The sequence below is a fragment of the Clarias gariepinus genome, chromosome 25, assembly GCF_024256425.1.
Source record: "Clarias gariepinus isolate MV-2021 ecotype Netherlands chromosome 25, CGAR_prim_01v2, whole genome shotgun sequence".
NCBI classification, from domain to species: Eukaryota; Metazoa; Chordata; class Actinopteri; order Siluriformes; family Clariidae; genus Clarias; species Clarias gariepinus.
In genome coordinates this window covers 16,988,545-17,007,534 of record NC_071124.1, presented here as the reverse complement: position 1 = coordinate 17,007,534, position 18,990 = coordinate 16,988,545, and the positions used below count along the sequence as shown (strand labels likewise).

The 18,990-nt window shown below is 38.4% G+C and overlaps 1 protein-coding gene across 1 annotated transcript in view; it reads right to left on the bottom strand.

Moving 5' to 3' along the window:
• Positions 1 to 18,990, bottom strand: part of LOC128512985 (piezo-type mechanosensitive ion channel component 2) — a 96,684-nt gene that overhangs the window by 29,292 nt on the left and 48,402 nt on the right. Inside the window, exons 11-27 of the mRNA XM_053486557.1 lie at positions 16,858 to 16,990; positions 16,494 to 16,660; positions 16,085 to 16,315; positions 13,916 to 14,030; positions 13,345 to 13,544; positions 12,840 to 12,988; positions 10,820 to 10,993; positions 9,163 to 9,362; positions 7,438 to 7,598; positions 7,105 to 7,286; positions 6,872 to 6,992; positions 5,864 to 6,064; positions 5,422 to 5,626; positions 2,776 to 2,877; positions 2,441 to 2,606; positions 872 to 1,115; positions 205 to 307 (exon numbers count right to left, since the gene is read on the bottom strand). Of these exons, the coding sequence (XP_053342532.1) occupies positions 205 to 307; positions 872 to 1,115; positions 2,441 to 2,606; positions 2,776 to 2,877; positions 5,422 to 5,626; positions 5,864 to 6,064; positions 6,872 to 6,992; positions 7,105 to 7,286; positions 7,438 to 7,598; positions 9,163 to 9,362; positions 10,820 to 10,993; positions 12,840 to 12,988; positions 13,345 to 13,544; positions 13,916 to 14,030; positions 16,085 to 16,315; positions 16,494 to 16,660; positions 16,858 to 16,990 (2,854 nt within the window). The remainder of the gene's footprint in view (positions 1 to 204; positions 308 to 871; positions 1,116 to 2,440; positions 2,607 to 2,775; positions 2,878 to 5,421; positions 5,627 to 5,863; positions 6,065 to 6,871; positions 6,993 to 7,104; positions 7,287 to 7,437; positions 7,599 to 9,162; positions 9,363 to 10,819; positions 10,994 to 12,839; positions 12,989 to 13,344; positions 13,545 to 13,915; positions 14,031 to 16,084; positions 16,316 to 16,493; positions 16,661 to 16,857; positions 16,991 to 18,990) is intronic.

The window sequence follows — 18,990 nt, the reverse complement described above, 5'->3', positions numbered from 1 at the left end:
AACAGAATTTGTGCTAAACAATCAGCTATTGTATTCTGATCAATTAACTAATGTTAGGGTGCATGCATGTGGTCCAACAGCATTTATTCATTTTAAACTTCAGTACACATAAACAACCGCTGAGTGAATTTATAACAAATCCAGAGTTCATTAAGGGAAACCTTGATGGTTGGGTTCATTGGGACAAAGTTCTAAGATCCACACCTGGAAGGTCCTCATATTCTTTGATGGTGCAGGCCAGACTCAGCAGCTGGATTAGCCAGCAGCAGCTCACCTTCAGCTTGTTGATGTAGCCACAGGCAAGAATCTGGGCAAAGCAACCACGAGAACCACAGAGAAATTCACACAGGTGTCTAAAATTTTAATACCAAATAAACACTTGTGCATAATTGCATTGGACCAAGGAAATTGTGTTTAAAGTAGCATGACATAAATACACACAGATGCCTGTTTATTAGGCACACGTTTACTCAGTGGTGGACAACTCGCTAGCCCAGGTGCCTGAAATGAGCAGATTTGGGGTCTGGGCTATTAGTTTTATATTAACAGAAAGATACTTATTCAAATAAACAAACAAACATAAATTATTTAAGAAACTGTTTCTTATTGACTTCTAAGCTTAATATGCTTTGCATTAACCACCTACTCCACTACACACATTGGGATTTTACTAGGATGATTAATCAGTTTACACAAGTGCCGTCTGTAATTGTACATCTACAAATTGTCCTATATGTTAAATGACAAAATAATAATGGAAGATACAATATACAAATGTTCCTAATAAACTGGAAACTGTTTTTTTCAACAGGTAAAACTTACAAGAAAATTAAAAAATGTTAAAAAATACTAATATTAAAACTGATCTCACAGAAAAGACGTTCTTCATTGTGATGACAAAGACGTTGTAGGCTATCAGGAAGTCCCAGTAGTGCAAGATCTTCTTGATGGGTTTGAGTAGCAGCTCTCCGCCAAACAGCAGGAAGTAGAAACACGCCACCAGGTAGCCCATGCAGAAAATACTGATGCGTGTGGTACCCGTGATGAAGATAATGGTCAAGACAAACCAGAACAGGTAGCTGAACGTGATCACCTTCAACATGTCCAAATACGACCTGCACCAGGATCAAAGTTTATGCACTTTTATACACAACACCTTATCTAATCATGCTGCTATCATTTACTGTATGCAGGTGTACAGGGTCCATCTGAAAAGTCATTGAATATCAAATTTTACATTAAATAAGAATGAGATGCCAAGACACAAGGATTTATGTGTCTGTTTTATTTATATGGATGATATTTTGGTGACTTTTTCGTAGCACAGACATCTGAACACAATTTAGTAGTGGTGTAAAATGAAACACTATTTAGTAGTGATGTAATGGACTCCCATTGTTTGGCATGCATGGATAAGTTTAACTATTATAGTGAAAAATAAGATTTTACTGCTGGGCTTCATTCCTGAATTAAAAACATTTTGTCTGCGCACAATATATATTTTTACTCAAGCTCTCTCACATGCAGTAATTAATTGCTCAAACTCTCCGTCACACACTTTGGGCTTGTCAGGGTTGCTAGATTATAATGACAAAACACCCTTATGAATTGCTGAAAAAATAATTAACATCTGCCCAGTTATACTGTATAAAGACTTTTTTTTTTCACTAAAATTTGTGGAAATTCTGGTTTATTTTATATTACGAATATAAAATAAATACTAAAAAGGACAGAACCTTCTTCACCTAAACCAAAAAGGTCATTAAGGGGCTGGAGTCTATCCCAAGTGACTCGTGGCACAAAGTGGAGGACACAATGAATGGAGTGCCAGTTGATCACAGGGCATGCAAGCACACACACACTCACTCACACACTTAGACTAATCTTAGGACTGTGGAAGGAAACCGAAGTACCCGGTGGAAACCCACCAAGCAAACTCCACACACGCAGAACCGAGGCGGGAATCAAACCTCCCGACACTGGAGGTAGTCTTTAAGTAGCTATCTGTTGACAAGTGCTTTACTGTTAGTAGGGTCAATGTTTTCCGAATCTCCATATACATGTTTATATAAGAAGGAAGTGAGCGCTCACCATATGGGCTGTAAAAGCTAGCATGTATGGATCTTTATCATCTGAGTGCACTCTAGATCTCTTACCCACCTGGGTGCGCACTACATCAGTCCACTCATTAACTTTCACAGCCACTCAGAGCTGCTGTGTGTGGAAACACTGATGTAGGTCCCAGTACTCAGCCAGTTTTAAGGGCTTTGCTAAAAAGATACATACTAGTGTAGCTGATGGGCCAAAATGGACAGGAGTGGAGGCTCTGGTGATGTTTGCGCAACCAGATCTATCTCAATTACTGGCATAAAAGTTTGTAGGGTAATATTGTTACTGTATATAAAAAAAAAATGCCCTCTGTGTATGCGTGTGTTAGCACCTGCAGTGTATAAAGTCTGGGACGGGGTTGTGTACGCTAAAGGAGGCGGCATCCAGATCTCGGCAGATCTCTACGTTTTCTCCGGCCATCAGACGGACCGCCGCTTTGTTCTCCTCATTAAACACCTGCCGCTGTAATGACGCACTCAGCAGCAACATAAAGTCATCTGGAACAGAGAATGAAAGAAAGAGAAATTAAGGAAAAGAAATAAATGAAAACTGAATTTTTTTACTCAGTTTACTGTTAATCAGCACATTTATTTATTATAATAATTTTGACAAAGAAACTTGCCAAACATTAAAAAAAGAAATTAAGAGTATATAATCATTACTTACAGATGAGAAATTTTGAGTTTGGTCTTGTGTGGAAATCGGGCAGGTATAGCCATTTGATAACATTAGAATCTGTTAAAGAGTTAGGGAATCTCCAAGGGTAGTCTGTAAAAGAATACATTTACTTCATTTCATTTCAGGACAGTTTATTTCTATTTGTATGTAGCTTTTAATTATAAATATTGCTACACACAGTTTAACATGAAATTCTAGTGCGCTATATATTTAGATTTCTCATTAACAAGGTAACAGACAAAGATAAAAAAAAAACTCAAGACACAAACCAGATTCAAAACCAGGAACCGACCCAGCAGGAAACCTACAGTAACTTTGGGTAACTGTTGAAAAGTTTTTTATAACAATGTTGGCATGGTGGTTAGCACTGTGGTCTGGCACAAGGGTTCGATTTCCATGCCAGATGCGTGTGCATTTCCCCTGTGTTTGGTAGGTTTCTCTGGGTTTCTTTTGACAGTCCAAAGCCATGCAGATTAGGTTAACTGGCATTCCCAAATTGCCTGTACAGTGAAACCTTGGATTGCGAGTAACACAGTTTGCGAGTGTTCCACAAAACGAGCAAAGATTTTTAATAAATTCTGACTTGGAAGACGAACAAGTCTTGTTTTACGAGTACCGAGTATCATGTATCACGCATCCGCCAATGTTTTTTTTCTCTTCTTTAGCGCTAAAGAATTGTAGGTAATCAGCTCCCCTGCTGGGACTTAGTGCGTGTCTCTCACTGGTATAATCAACATCCGTGCATGCGTGTACTGTTTACTACAACACTGTGACCACGTGTGTGTGCGTAAAACATCTTTTATTTTGTGTCTTTATGCGTGTGTTCAGCGCACGTGATGAATAAAGCAAAAGCAAGTCTCATTAGAGAGGTTAAAAATCCATTTTACATTTACATTTTCTCTCTCTGCACAAGGCTTAACCGGCTCTCTGTGTCTGTGTGCGCACGCGACATTGGACACCGTGCCACAAACACACACACACACAGACCCTTCCTACTTTCCCCTTTTCACACACACAGACACACACACACTCTTTCTCTTTGCTCTACACAGAAACACTGCTCTGTCGCGATTCTTTTTAAATGTTTTTCAGCATTGATTCTGTTAGTGTGTCGCTCTATCGAGTGTCATTAGAGAGATTTCTTGCTTATTTTTTTGATAAAACTGTTTCCATTGTGTGCGCGAGTGTGTGTGAAAAGAGAGGAGAAAGGGTAACTGTATGACAAGAAGGGGGAAAGGGGAGCTTACTTTAGATTTACTCAAACACACACGCACACACACACACACACACACACAGTGCCTGTGCGCAAAAACGGAAACACTTACTTCTTGGGATTTATTTTGACTTTTATTTTGACTATTTTTTAAAGGTAAATTTTCTTTTTTTTTTTTACTTTATATCTCGTGTTAATAATTTTTATGTATTTTTTGGGGGGCTGTGGAATTAATAATTTGAGTTTCCATTATTTTTTATGGGAAAATTTGATTTGGTTTACGAGTGTTTTGAAATATGAGCCCGCTTCTGGAACAAATTATGGTTCCACTGAAATATGTGTGTGTGCGCACCTTGTAATGGGTTGGCACCGTATCCAGGGTGTAACCTGCCTGGTGCCATAAATCTGAAAGCCAGCACTTTACTTTACTTTACTTTACTTTGAATTGACCTAAATGAATGATCCAAACACATTCATGGTCCCTTAACAGATTTTGAATTTCGATTAGGCATTTAGCTTCCTGCACGCAGCTTCTGTATCGCATGTCACGCATCTCTTAGTGTTATAATGTTACCTCTCTGTTTCATTTTGTTTTCGGAAATGTTATTGTGAAATGCATCTTAGCTGCCAAATTGTAGTACTGTAATATGGTGTTTACACAGAGTACCAAACCAATGGCCCCAAGCAGCAATGGACACAAGCAGCAATTTACAGAAATATAAAATCGGTGAAGAAAATACAGAAATATTAAAGACATGATGGATACTGGAGCCATTGGTCTGGTATTGACATTGTTTTGATGTTGTATCTGCATCATTGGGTTCTCTGTATTTGTTCAACATTATCCCACCGTCATGTAATCAATGTTGTTCCGAAATAATTTCATCAAAATAATTCTAACTTTCTAAGACAACCTAATACCATTGTTGTCCCAACTTCTCTACTGTTGCCAGATAAACGTCACCACAAGGTGATTAATTTTGTAATTTGTGCTGTTCTTTAGGATATTCATGTCGGACTGTCGACAACAGCAATTATCCTGATAGCAAAAAATTAGACAGAGAGAGCGGTAGAAGCTTAAAGCTCAATCAGGATAATTCAAGTAAATGCAAAGAGGCAGAGTAGTCAAGGTTTGTCAGGATCTGGCAGCAGGAGAACAGGTACTCGAATTAACTTTGTTGAGCTACAAAACTCTACTAAAGATCCTGGTTGATGAGAAATAAATTGATTACAAAAAAAATGCTGTAAACAAAACTTTTTTAAAAAAAGGTCACAAAAATGGTCACCTTCTGGTTTCTATATTTCTGTATGTTGCAACCATTTTACATGTAAACTCACCACCATATCAAGTCTGTCATTTTAAAATAGCTTTCTCCAACCAACCAAACACATATGAATTGCCCCGACACACTCATGCTCACCTTTACATGCTGCTGGTGGGATGCCTATACAGACAAAATACTGAAAGGTGATCATGCAGGCCAGAAAGCAGCAATATTTAGGCCAGATTTCAGCAATGGCCTTTCTCCTGCGCCGGTACATCACGGCTGCCAGAGCAACGGCATGCAGCATAGAGTAGAAGTCCATGCGCTGGCCGATCACGTTCACCGCCAAAAGGAAACATACCTGAGACAGAAAAATAGGCACACCGATTAAGCAGGACAGCACAAAATAATTGATTTAACACAGGAGTAGACTGGCGGCTACGTCAAAACTACATCATTTTTCCACTTGAAGAAGTGACAGCTCAGTATAATTTAACATAACTCCTTTTATGTATTTGCTTCCAAAAAGTGCATATGTTCATAAAATATACATATATGCTAAAGAAATAAATGCTAAAGAAAACTTTTGGTGACATACCTCTACCCCAAACTTGTAGAAGGAGTAGTTGATGAAGTATTTGGCACAGCTGATGATGCTGTTATCAAGGTGCTGACGAGTAATTTCATGGAAAATGGTTCGAAAAGGTGGAGGAGCGAGCTTGTTACGTAGCCGGAAAAACTCCTGATGCCTGTAGATTGTGACCTCGAATGCCAAGAGGGCCAACATCAGCAAGTTATTCTATATGAAAAACATTAGCAATGTTACACAGTTAAGGTGCAGGCTCTGTAGAGCATGAGATAAAACTAACCATCAGTCATGATGACGCTATATATTTCTCTCTCTCTCTCTCTCTCTCTCTCTCTCACAGGAGGAGCATATAATCAGATAGAAAACAAACTTCCTTAGTATGCAGTATGCAAAAAAAGCCTATTGGCCTAGGCATAAATGAGCAAATTACCTCCCACCGCATTTCAGTAGGAGTAATAACAGACACAGATTGGAGACATCTAAGTTGTATGTAAAGTCTTTTTGCCTATAAAAGAGCATAATGTGTGACTTTTAAGGATTTAATAAAGCACTTGCTTTATAAACCTAATAGGTTAAATAATTGTGCTTTACGCTTTCCTTTTTACATAACATAGAGTCAAACCTCGATGGTAGATTTGTTATATTGGGTAATATAACAAAAAATATTTCAGTTTTCATAAAGCTGGCTTCGGAAGCACAAAATAGCCAGATACACCAGTACAATACACCGCTTGTTTGACTGCCTAAAATTAAAGAAAGTGGATAATTTTTGTAATTATGAAAATTCCTATAACCATTTTGTTAAATAAATAAATCAGGCTTTACAGTACAGTACAAGTACAAGTGAGCACCAATTGACAAAAAGATGTACATGGATGTCTCTTACGTATATGGTGATTCACATAAAGGTGATCTTTTTTAAATTTTTCTCAGCAGTAGTCTGACATTTTTAGTCTCCATGATGCCTATGTATATCATGACGTATTTTATACATCCTCAAGCAATCTGTATGCTCACCCTAAGATTTGGCAAAAGGGAGGGGAACTTCTTCAGTCCAACCCAGTTTGCAGGGTCTACTGGTTGCTCATATAGCAGCGAACGGTTCATATATTCCTTCTCCTTCTCTGTTAAATTCTCAGGCTATAGGAACGAGAAATAGGAAAAAATACACTGCGTAAATGTGGTAACCAAAGATAAAAAAAATTAACTATATAAATGCAAAGCTTTTAATATCTGACTAAAAACAGTCACACACCATTGTGCATTTACTCGAATACGTTTCTGGGTCTATGGACTCTAGCTGGTACAACATTTTGCAGATGATGATAACACAGGTCCATACAGTGCAGATGCTGGAGGCCAGATGCCGGAATTGATTGTAGGGCAGAGCAAAGGCCCATGATGCCAGGAACACTGAGTTCAGCAAAGACACCTGCAAACATCAGTTGACATTAAAAATGTGCTGGGTGTATGAGCATTATGCAACACTTGTATTTCATTCTTATGGTTAACACGTTAAGAAGGCATCATACAAAACACATGAACAACTTATTTGCGTTAGTCTCAGTATGATGTTACGGTACCTCAGTAACAGACACCAGGATAATGTATGAAGAGACGATCTTAATGACGTGCATCTCAAGCAGCCACCAGATAAAGAGCTGCAGTTTATGGAAGTACTCCAGGAACTTTAAGAACAGCACAGTTAGACGGTCCACCACCAGATGCCACTTATTCTTCAGCTCTACAAGCGGAGAGAGTTTAGGATTGAGTAGAGATGCCACTGGGTTCTTCAGCAGTGTCTAAACCACCATTTTTAAACTTAAACACTTTAGAGGGACTGTAATAATAATTCATAAATAAGAGCATATTTATTGATTTCATACTGGTCACAAATGCTATTCTGTAGTTTTCTCGACTGTTCCAAAACTTCAAAAAAACATGTTGTGTTTACATCAAACTGTCAGAATAAGAAAAGCTAAAAAAAAAAATTGTCCTAATTCCATTGTGAAAATCAGGCTTAACTCGGACAAGACTGTTTTACGCACCCTGCTCAGTCTCACCGACACAAATGTCACAAACGCTGCCCACTCAAATCTCATACACCTCCACCCACCCAAATCTCACACACCTCCACCCACCCAAATCTCACACATCCAACCCACTCAATCTCACACACCTCCAACCACCCAAATCTCACACCTCCAACCCACCCAAATCCCACACACCTCCACCCGCTCACTCAAATCACACAACGCCGCCCATTCAAATCTCACATACCCCCGCCCACTTAAATCTCACACACGCCGCCCACTCAAATCTTTTACATCGTGCCCACTTAAATTTCATACACCCTGCCCCTCAAATCTCACACAGCTCACACGCACACACAAATCTCACACACCCCGCGCCCACACAAATCTCACACACCTCTCGCCCCTCAAATCTCACACACCCTGCACACTTCAAATCTCATACACCCCGTCCATCAAATCTCACACATCCCGCCTACTCAAATCTCACATACAACCCGCCCACACAAATCTCGAACACCATGTCCACAAAAACCTCACACAATCCACCCAGACAAATAGAGATGCACCCAGTTTTTTTTTTTTTTTTTTTTGGTGTTTTTTTTTATTTTCTCCCCTAATTTAGTCGTAGCCAATTCCTCCCCGTCACTAGGGGGCTTCCACTTTAAGGCTACTACTACCATTCAGCCAGGAGGGCCGAAGACTATCACGTGTTTCCTCCGGACCGCGTGACGTCAGCCGACCGCATCTTTTCTAACTGCTTGCTCACGCACCATTAGGGAGTAACACACTCGGAAAAAAGCGCTAGCCGCTCCTTCCGCGTACGCAAGCTCACAGACGCCCCTGATTGGCTGTAGATTGGCGAGTACCTCTCATCCCTCCCCCCTGAGAGAGCTCGGCCAATCAGCTCTCTCTAGACCTCCGGCTGTGAGAGGAAAACAGCATCACCCGGGGTTCGAACCAGCGATCTCCGGATGATAGGGCGAACACTATACCACTGCGCCACTCGAAGGTATTAGTATTATAATAGTGTATCAGTATTATACACACTATTCATTCTTCTTTTATTTACTAAACACGTTCGTGAAAGGTTAAAGGTTTCGGCAATGTGACGTTCGGAACATTGGATAAGATATACTTTCCACCCTAAAGGTATATCTGTCATTTCTGTGGCAGTTACTTGACCACCGAGCTACCCCTACAGTACCACTACACATGTCACAACCTAAAGCATAAAAACACATGGATAGAAATAACAGTAGCATTGTACAGTACCTGAGGTTTCTTCTGATGGCATTTCAGGATCTGTAGCTGCGCTACAATGCTGACTCTCATCCTGAATGGAGTCCTCCTCCTTTTTTTTCTCCTCTGCTATGCTCTCCACCACCAACATCTCCTTTTCTTTGTCCACCAGGGGTTCAGGAGAGGAGCTTAACATTGTGAGATCTGCCAAGCTGCCGTCTGGATGGGCGAGTCTGTTCAGCAAAAGTTTTCATTAGGGAAAGAGAGGCAGACCTGCCTGTTTATAAGAGCACTAACTTATGATGTTCAAAAATATTTTAAGATACATAACTTTAGCTACAATATGTATAAGATTAACATATAATATTATTCTTTTTATTCTGGCAAGCAGATGATGAGGGTTAGTGCCATTATAAACAAGTTAAGAGTAGAGGGGTTGTATTGTTCAGGCAGGGTTCAGATCATGGAGCTCAGAGTCTTTACAGAGCAGCGGGGATGTGGTTTTATATAAATATATGAAAGGATTTTAGCAAAAACAAAATGTTAAATTCATCGGTGAAGCTCGATAGTCAGTCAATAATCAATGAAAGTAAAACAATTTTTTATGTTCGCTTATCAGTCAGAATTAGGGGTGGAATCCATGACATTAATGGAAAGCTTGAGTAGCAAAAAATGGGCAGCGCTATTATAAAAGATGTCTCCGTCTCAGGCGATGGAGGGTCAAGGGGGTTGAGAACTTGCATGATATGGCTGCATGGCATTCAATTCTTTTCCTATCCTGCCTCAAGCTTACTTACTTGCTTTGAGTAGATGGGATTTTTTGCTTGATGCTGTTAAAAAAGCAATCGTTTATAGAATTGAATCACAAAATCATTCCAATTCAATTAATACAACAAGGCTTAAGAGCATTAATAACATTTGAGGGGGAAAAAGGTGAGAGGAGACTGTGAAAATGGGAGGTGCTTCAGAAAAGGCACGTGCACATTATGGACATGCTGAGGAGAGAACTGTCTGGAGGAGTTCGAATGCAGTCAGTGGATGGAAGGGAGAAGGTTATACAAGGAGATGTTACTTAAGGGACATGTCTTTAGGGTCACTAGTGTGCCAGGGGTACATCATTCACTAACAAATTATATATTATTCATTTCAAAAACTCTATTGACTATTACTATCAATAGTGACACAGTATCATTCAAATAATGTCCTATTCTATGTTGGAATAGTTTGTCTAAGTAAGGAGAGAATGAGGAAAGGAGAAAGAGAGAGAGAGGTAAGGAGATTTGAACATTCAGAGTAGAGGGTCCATGGGTACTCAGGATCACGAGCAGTCACCCACCTATCCATAATCAGACAGATACGGGCACTGACTTTGGCATGGCTGTGTGGCCAGTGCCATTATGGATGGCAAAAGAGAGACGAGAGCAGACAAAATATTAAAACAGGAACAGGAAGTACATGTTTAAAACTCATTGTTTGATTATGAAGTGCTTCCTGTGTAAATATTAAAACTCTAAATTGACACAATGACCCTACGAGAATGAAAGTGAATAAAAACCATGATGATGAGAATACAAGAAGTGATTTTGTTGTTGTTGGTGGATAAACAGAGAAAATATTCTTAATAAATAAAGTTGATAATAATAATAATAATAATAATAATAAAAATAATAACAACACATCAGCTCTTTACCTGTAGATGGCGTTGTCCTGTTTGGCAACCACAGCTTTGAGGTCAGTGAGCTCAAGAAAGTGTTCATGAAAATAGTGCAGGTGAAGGATGCAGACCAGTAGAAAGGAAGTAGGAATGAAGATGCGTGTAAACAGTATACCCACGGAAAATCTTTCTAGGCCCAGATCCTTTAATCTGCATGATTTGGAGAGAAAGAGAGAGAGAAAATATTATATACTGTATATATACAGTATAGAGAGAAAAAAATATTAAGATAAAAACAAACCAAATCAATCAAATATTATATTTAATACCTTTCATAAACAAATGGTGGAAGGCAGTATGTCTTATGTGCTTATTTAAAGCTTTTTAAATTTAAAATACTGTGTAAAAGCAATGTTAAATACCTAGGGTTAATTTATTTGGTGTAACACTCTGAGGCTTCATGCATTCTTTACTTAAACAGACTGAAAAACCCGCGGCAAAAAGGTTGTAAATGCATTTACAGTTTAAGCTATTTGTTCTACATCCATGATGCACATTAAACCCAATACTGATACAAATCAACAGCTACAGTATGGCTCCAGGGAAAAACAGTAACCTGTGATCACCACAACAATATATAGTTCAGTTTAAATTTAAGAATGAGAAGGAAAAAAATGGGATTGTTCATTCATTCATTAATTCATTTATTCAACTTTTATTCATTCACCCCTATCTCCAGAGGCCACTTTCTTTTAATAAAGGTCATGATGAATTCCTAGGTCCTTTCTAGGAACACCCCCTGAAAGGGATGCTTTCATATTACCCCTATACCCGAGAGGCGTTGCAGTAATATTACCCCTAAAGGTGTTATATTAATATTATCCCTACAGGCACTAGAAGTAATATTGACCCTAAAGGTGTTACATTATTATTATCCCTAGAGGCGCTACTGTAATTTCCCCTAAAGGTGTTACTGTAATATTAATCCTAGATGCGCTGCGCTAATATTAACCTTAAAGACAATATGTTATAGACACTATAACATATGCAATTTGTTCTGTCATATTTCATGCTCCATGCCTCCTATTGGGACAGTTAATTCATTAATTCATTCATTAAGCTTTCACTCATCCATTCACTCCTCTATCCATCCAGCCACTCGTCTACAGTACAGTAGCCACTTTATTCTAGTCAAGGGCATGAGTTTAAAGCTGTTCCTAAAAAACACTTGCTGAAGGGACACTTTCGAATTAACATTAGAGATGCTACAGTAATATTACCCCCAAAGGTATTATATTAATATTATTTCTAGCGGTGCTACAGTAATATTACCCCTAATTGTGTTATATTAATATTATCCCTAGATGCGCTACAGTAATTCTACCCCTAAACGTTTCATATTAATATTATTCCTAGAAGTGCTACAGTAATATCACCCCTGAACGTGTTATATTAATATTAACAATAGAGCCAATACTGTAACATTACCCTACTCCTAAAGGTGGTATGTAAATATAATCCTTACAGGCACTACATAATAATATTAGTAATATTATGTGGTGGAGGTGTTATATTAATATTGTCTCTAGAAGTGCTACAGTAATATTACCCCTAAATGTGTTAAATTAATATTAACATTAGAGATGAGCTACAGTAATATTACCCCTAAAGGTGTTATAGTAATATGACATCTAAAGGTTTTATATTAATATTATCCCGGGATGAGCTACACTTATATTACCCCTAAAGATTTTATATTTATATTAACATTAGAGATGCTACAGTAATACCTGCAAAAGTGTTACTGTAATAGACCTAGACATGCTGCACTAATATTAACCTTGAAGGCATTGCATTAATATTAACCATAACGGTGCTACATTATTATTAGCAATAGAGGTGCCGCTGTAATGTTATTGGAATATTAACCCTAAAGGTACTATGTTAATATTAACCTTAGAGGTGCTACAATAATTTTAACCCTGTAAAGATATTACAGTAATATAAAATCCTGGAAAAACTACAGTGATATGAAACCTAGAGGTGTTGTACTCACTTTTCCTCACTCATCCCCGTCATGTTGGACCAGATATTGATGGAGTTGTCAAACTGGCATGTGTAGATGAGGGTGAGTACCAGCATGGTGTACACCACGACTGACATCCAGAAATATTTTAGAATCCGTCTCCAATAGTCATAATGCACCTGCGCAAAAGAAGTAGCCACCATCACAAATCGTCATGGTTTTATTTTTGACATGTTAATACATGGCCAGTGCATAATACTTATACACCTATAAAAAGAGTACAAAACTTCTTTGAACTATCTTTTACTGAAATGATGCCTGAAATGGTACATCTTTGGTACCTTTAATATGTATGTATCATATTACAGAAATGTGACAGTGATTTAAAGGCAACAGAAGATCAGAAAGTTTCTCCAACTCTATGAGTGCAAACATCTACTGATTCATCACAGATCAATCAAATACATACTAATTTGACATTATAACCTAATCTAATCTAATCTACTTTTAATTTTGAGTATTTAATATCTGACACCTGATAGAGGGCCACACAGAAGAGGAACAGCATCATGTAGATGATTTTGTACATGACGATACGTCCTTCGAAGCTCACAAAGAAGAACATGCCACTGCAAATGTAAATCCAGTACTTCACCAGCATGGCCATCACCAGATTTCCCACCATGTGCACCAGGTCAGTCTCGCCACTTTCCTCTTCCTCTGGCTTCTCCACCTCTAAAACACAAAGCGTTTCTCCTCCCTCATCAAGACAATTATGCTGTCATATCACTTATGTAAAATCGAAGGCATAACATGTTACCATTGTACAATCTTATAGGAAAAGTACCGTATTTACTGTATTTTCCATTCATTTATTAAATCATCTTTAAATTTAAGATGTTGTTATACTGTATACAGGTGAAAAATTCTACTGTCCTGAAATGTATATGTGATAAATATTTTTTTTTCTCCTATTAACAGATTATCAGAGATGGGAGACTTTTAAGACATTTTTTAAGAGACGACATACAGTAGATCATCACCATAAATCTGTTTCTTTAACATAATGCAATTTAAGGTTTAGCTGGCTTGGGGGTTAAGCTCACCCCTTTTTTCTGCATCGACTGAAACTTCAGAAAGCGGAGCTTCCTCTTGTAGTTTTTCCTGCCTTTCGGTCAGGGTCTGTCGCAGAAGTAGCCAGAAACTCAGCAAACACAGTACCTAATGACAAAACAAAAGAGAAATTTACTACAGACACACACACACATACAGGATAATGGGCACCCAAGCTATGGGCACCTTACCTACTGTATGCCCACGGGGACCAAAACCAAGCCCAGAAAAGACAATGCTGGCTATGATAGAACACACAGTGCAACACAGATTCAAGCACCAATGGGATGCATCAGATAAACAAATCCAATCCACAAAGGCCCGACCCTACAACCCACAGAACCCAAAGGATTCCCTGACAACATCCAAGGTCAGAGCTGCCTCTTTAGTTGGTTTAAATGTTGTTTTAATATTATTGCTGATAGAAGTAAAAGTAAAAGACTTAGTAAAATGTTTAGGGGACACATTCTGAATATGGACAGAAGTTATTTTCTGAAAGTGAAGGGAAAGACACCAAGCTCAACACAATTGGGGAAATATACAGTATATTGGTCAACACTTGTCAAAACTGGCAAGTGCTAATTCCCCCCCAAAAAAGTTAAGACACAGAAATCTGATAGCAAACATGTATGGCTGGAATATGGTTAAAAAACTTGCAATAGTCTGGGGAAAAATATATTAAATAAATGAACTAACTATTACTATTCATCTAGTTAGCTCGCTACCATAAGAGCATTGACCTTGACTTAGGCAATCAAACAATCATTATTCTCTTCTAAGATACTTTCCATTGCACTGTAGTTTGATGTGTTTGCGACATTGATACAAAGACAGCAAGCCACTTTTAAACATTTCACATGCAAGATTTACTTTTGTATTGCAAGTAAAAGACTGCTGATGTGTGTAAAGCAGATTCAGATTCATAAGCTTGTTCTATAATTACAGCACTGAATTTCATTAAACCGATATGATGCTTGTTAACAAACAGAATTCAACTTTATGCAAAAAATGCATAATCTTTTTTCGCTAGTTAGTCCAATTTGTCTGCCAGCATGCCAGGCATTAGAAATTATGGACGGGGAGAACTTTTAACCAACTTGGGCCCCAAATCCACACCAACAGTAGCTCTAATACAGCTGGAGCAATTTCAGAATGTCAGTTGGCTGTTAGCCTTGTAGTTTGATAGACATGAAACATGAAATCTCTAACAACCATTTACAAACACAGTGTTATAGATTCATCCAGGCCATGTTCTGTTTTACAAATACTTAATATGATGATAAAGCACGAAGGAAAAGCTAGTTAATTTTTTTTATTTTTATATATATATATTATGGCAAGCCGTTTAGGAAAATATTCATAAGAGAATTGAATGAAAACTCTATATATATTGAATGAAAAGTCTGAATATATTGAATGGATTCTGAATATATTTATATATATATATATATATATATATATAAAACAAGGAGTTAAAATGCACAATAAGAATTAGAGGAAAGTAAAATCAAACACTTATTGATAGAAGAATCGTGGTATCGGATCATGCGTAGATAAATACATTTACTAATCATTTATCACTTTAATCTTGAGATTTATCAAAGTATTTTTTCGAGTGTTTTGAGAGCTGAAAAACTGTATAGAGTAAATGACTATAAGCTAAAATGGTGCTAATTATTATATAATCATATAAATGGCAGCTTTCCCACTCGTGCGGCTAATTTTATTGCAACCATCTTTACAGTCGCATTGTATGACGTGTGATGTGCTGCTGACTCGTGTTTAAGTCTAAATTCAAGTCACCTGACTTCACTTGCACCAAAGTCTCTGATAACGTCTTTGGGTAAGTCCAGTCTTTGGGCACATTTTCTATCAGTGGAGAAGACGGTGAGTCCATTGAGCACTTCCTGGCTCATTGTGGAGCGTATATATTAATCTTAATATAAAGGGAATACAGTCTAGTTACATTTTTCTGAAAGTAAGCTCATGAGTCATAAGTAATGTGATTGGTTACGAGTTTCGATTGGACCATTTTCACAATAACACAATAGACTGTCTGCAAATATGGACAAACAACCTGGACACAAAATCTGCTTGTCCCACTGATCTGTCCACCCATTAATCACTTTAATTAACATGAAGTGTGTATTTTTCTTTCTTACCTTGGAGCAAAGTTCAGTGAAAGGTACGGTGGGCTTGAGGAAGAGACCGGGGACAGAATTCATAGATTCAAAACTCCAGATGTACTGCAGAACAATTACCAGATTCCCATATGCCACCATAAAGGGTGACGTGAGCATGGCATACTTTCTCCTGTCTCGCACCATCCACAGAGTGCAAGACCACATGAGGAAGACAAATGTCAGCCAGCTCACATATGTAATGCTCCAGGCCTGAGAAACAGAGACACACACACACACACACACACACAACAGTGCATTATACTGTAGGTGACGAGATCGCTCACATGTGAGCATGTTTCAGAAGCATGTGGCTTCTACCAACCACAAATTTATAAATGTACTGAGAAAAATAATCTAATGAACAGATTAAAGCATTTGGCTGGCTCACCATCATAGCGATAAGAGCGCAGACGTAACTCTGTTTCATAATGAAACGGAAGACTTTGACAAGACCGGTGGGAGCTGCGGTCTGCTCTTTTTCTTCACTCTCCTTTGTCTCTTCTTCCTCCTCTGGTGGCATCTCCACTACCTCATACACCTCTCCGTCCTTTTGTTCTGCACAGAGGAGCGTTTTATATATAATCACTGCGTCAATAAAGGAAAGTTCATTTTATAAAGAATGCATATTAAATGTACATGTTTTTCCCATTTTGTTGTTATTTAATGCAGTTATTATTATTCATTACCTCAGCAGTCAGAACTATGTAAAACCAGATTTCTTTTTAATGAACATGAAATTATCATCATCTTACCCTCTATATTATTGGATTGATCCACCTTATACTTAGGGATGGATGAGAAGAGATCCAAGCTGACTGGTCCATTCTCTGCATTTCGGGTGGGGACATAACCAAAAGACGTCCCATTGGAGTTCACCAATACTGCCTATGAAGCAATAGGCAAATGTTATGAACTAGTCAGGGAGTGTATATAATGACTCTTTTCTTGTACATATTTCTTAACAAGAATTTTTTTCTGCTATGTATTCTTTTCTTTCTTGTGGCCTTTTTCTTGTAACATGGAAATTTCTATGACCATTCACATCAATATGTGCTTGTTGAACATTTCCAGATTAAGCCCCCCCCTTTCCTGTTATATTATCTTCCAGTTTTTATTTTTATTTTTGGGTATTCAGCCACAAAAGTCCATTTATAGTTAGGATAGCCAGGCGTTCAAATAACTTTTGGCAATATACACTCACCTAAAGGATTATTAGAAACACCATACTAATACGGTGTTTGACCCCCTTTCGCCTTCAGAACTGCTTTCATTCTACGTGGCATTGATTCAACAAGGTGCTGAAAGCATTCTTTAGAAATGTTGGCCGATATTGACAGGATAGCATCTTGCAGTTGATGGAGATTTGTGGGATACACATCCAGGGCACCAAGCTCCCGTTCCACCACATCTCAAAGATCCTCTATTGGGTTGAGATCTGGTGATTGTGGGGGCCATTTTAGTAAAGTGAACTCATTGTCATGTTCAAGAAACCACTTTGAAATGATTCGAGCTTTGTGACATGGTGCATTAACCTGCTGGAAGTAGCCATCAGAGGATGGGTACATGGTGGTCATAAAGGGATGGACATGGTCAGAAACAATGCTCAGGTAGCCCGTGGCATTTAAACGATGCCCAATTGGCACTAAGGGGGCTAAAGTGTGCCAAGAAAACATCCCCCACACCATTACACCACCACCACCAGCCTGCACAGTGGTAACAAGGCATGATGGATTTATGTTCTCATTCTGTTTACGCCAAATTCTGACTCTACCATTTGAATGTCTCAACAGAAATCAAGACTCATCAGACCAGGCAACATTTTTCCAGTCTTCAACTGTCCAATTTTGGTGAGCTCGTGCAAATTGTAGCCTCTTTTTTCCTATTTGTAGTGGAAATGAGTGGAACCGGGTGGGGTCTTCTGCTGTTGTAGCCCATCCGCCTCAAGGTTGTGCGTGTTGTGGCTTTACAAATGCTTTGCTGCATACCTCGGTTGTAACGAGTAGTCATTTCAGTCAAAATTGCTCTTGAATCAGTCGGCCCATTCTCCTCTGACCTCTAGCATCAACAAGGCACTTTCGACCACAGGACTGCCGCATATTGGATGTTTTTCCCTTTTCACACAATTCTTTGTAAACCCTAGAAAAAGTGAAAATTCCAGTAACCGAGCAGATTGTGAAATACTCAGACCGGCCTGTCTGGTACCAACAACCATGCCACGCTCAAAATTGCTTAAATCACCTTTCTTTCCCATTCTGACATTCAGTTTGGAGTTCATGAGATTGTCTTGACCAGGACCACACCCCTAAATGCATTGAAGAAACTGCCATGTGATTGGTTGATTAGATAATTGCATTAATGAGAAATTGAACAGGTGTTCCTAATAATCCTCTAGGTGAGTGTATAAAGATTATTAAAAGTAAATTCACAATAACTCTTAACTTTAACCCTATGATGAGTTTTAAAGCATGCAAAATTCTAAGTAGTGCTCAATTCGATTGACAGCACTATGAAATCTGGATGCATTGAGTTAAATATAATAATTAATAACACACATCCACACATCCATAAATAACTGGAATAGCATTAGCCATGTAACATTTAGCAGAAAAACTAAATAAAATAAAAGCAAGAAAAAAGCAGTATAATCAATACAGTGGAACCTTGGACTGCGAGTAAATTTGTAATTAAATTTTAACTTTAACAAGCGTGGGCTTGATATAGTAGTAGTATGCATGCGCATTATCTGCTAAGTGGCACATGATCACAGACGAGCCAATGGTTCCTTTTGGTCTCGCGCTGTGGCATTATGGGTAATCGTCTCTCACGCTGAGTTTCAGTGCGTGCGCCACTCGTACAGTCAACATCTGTGCACGCGGGTATTGTTT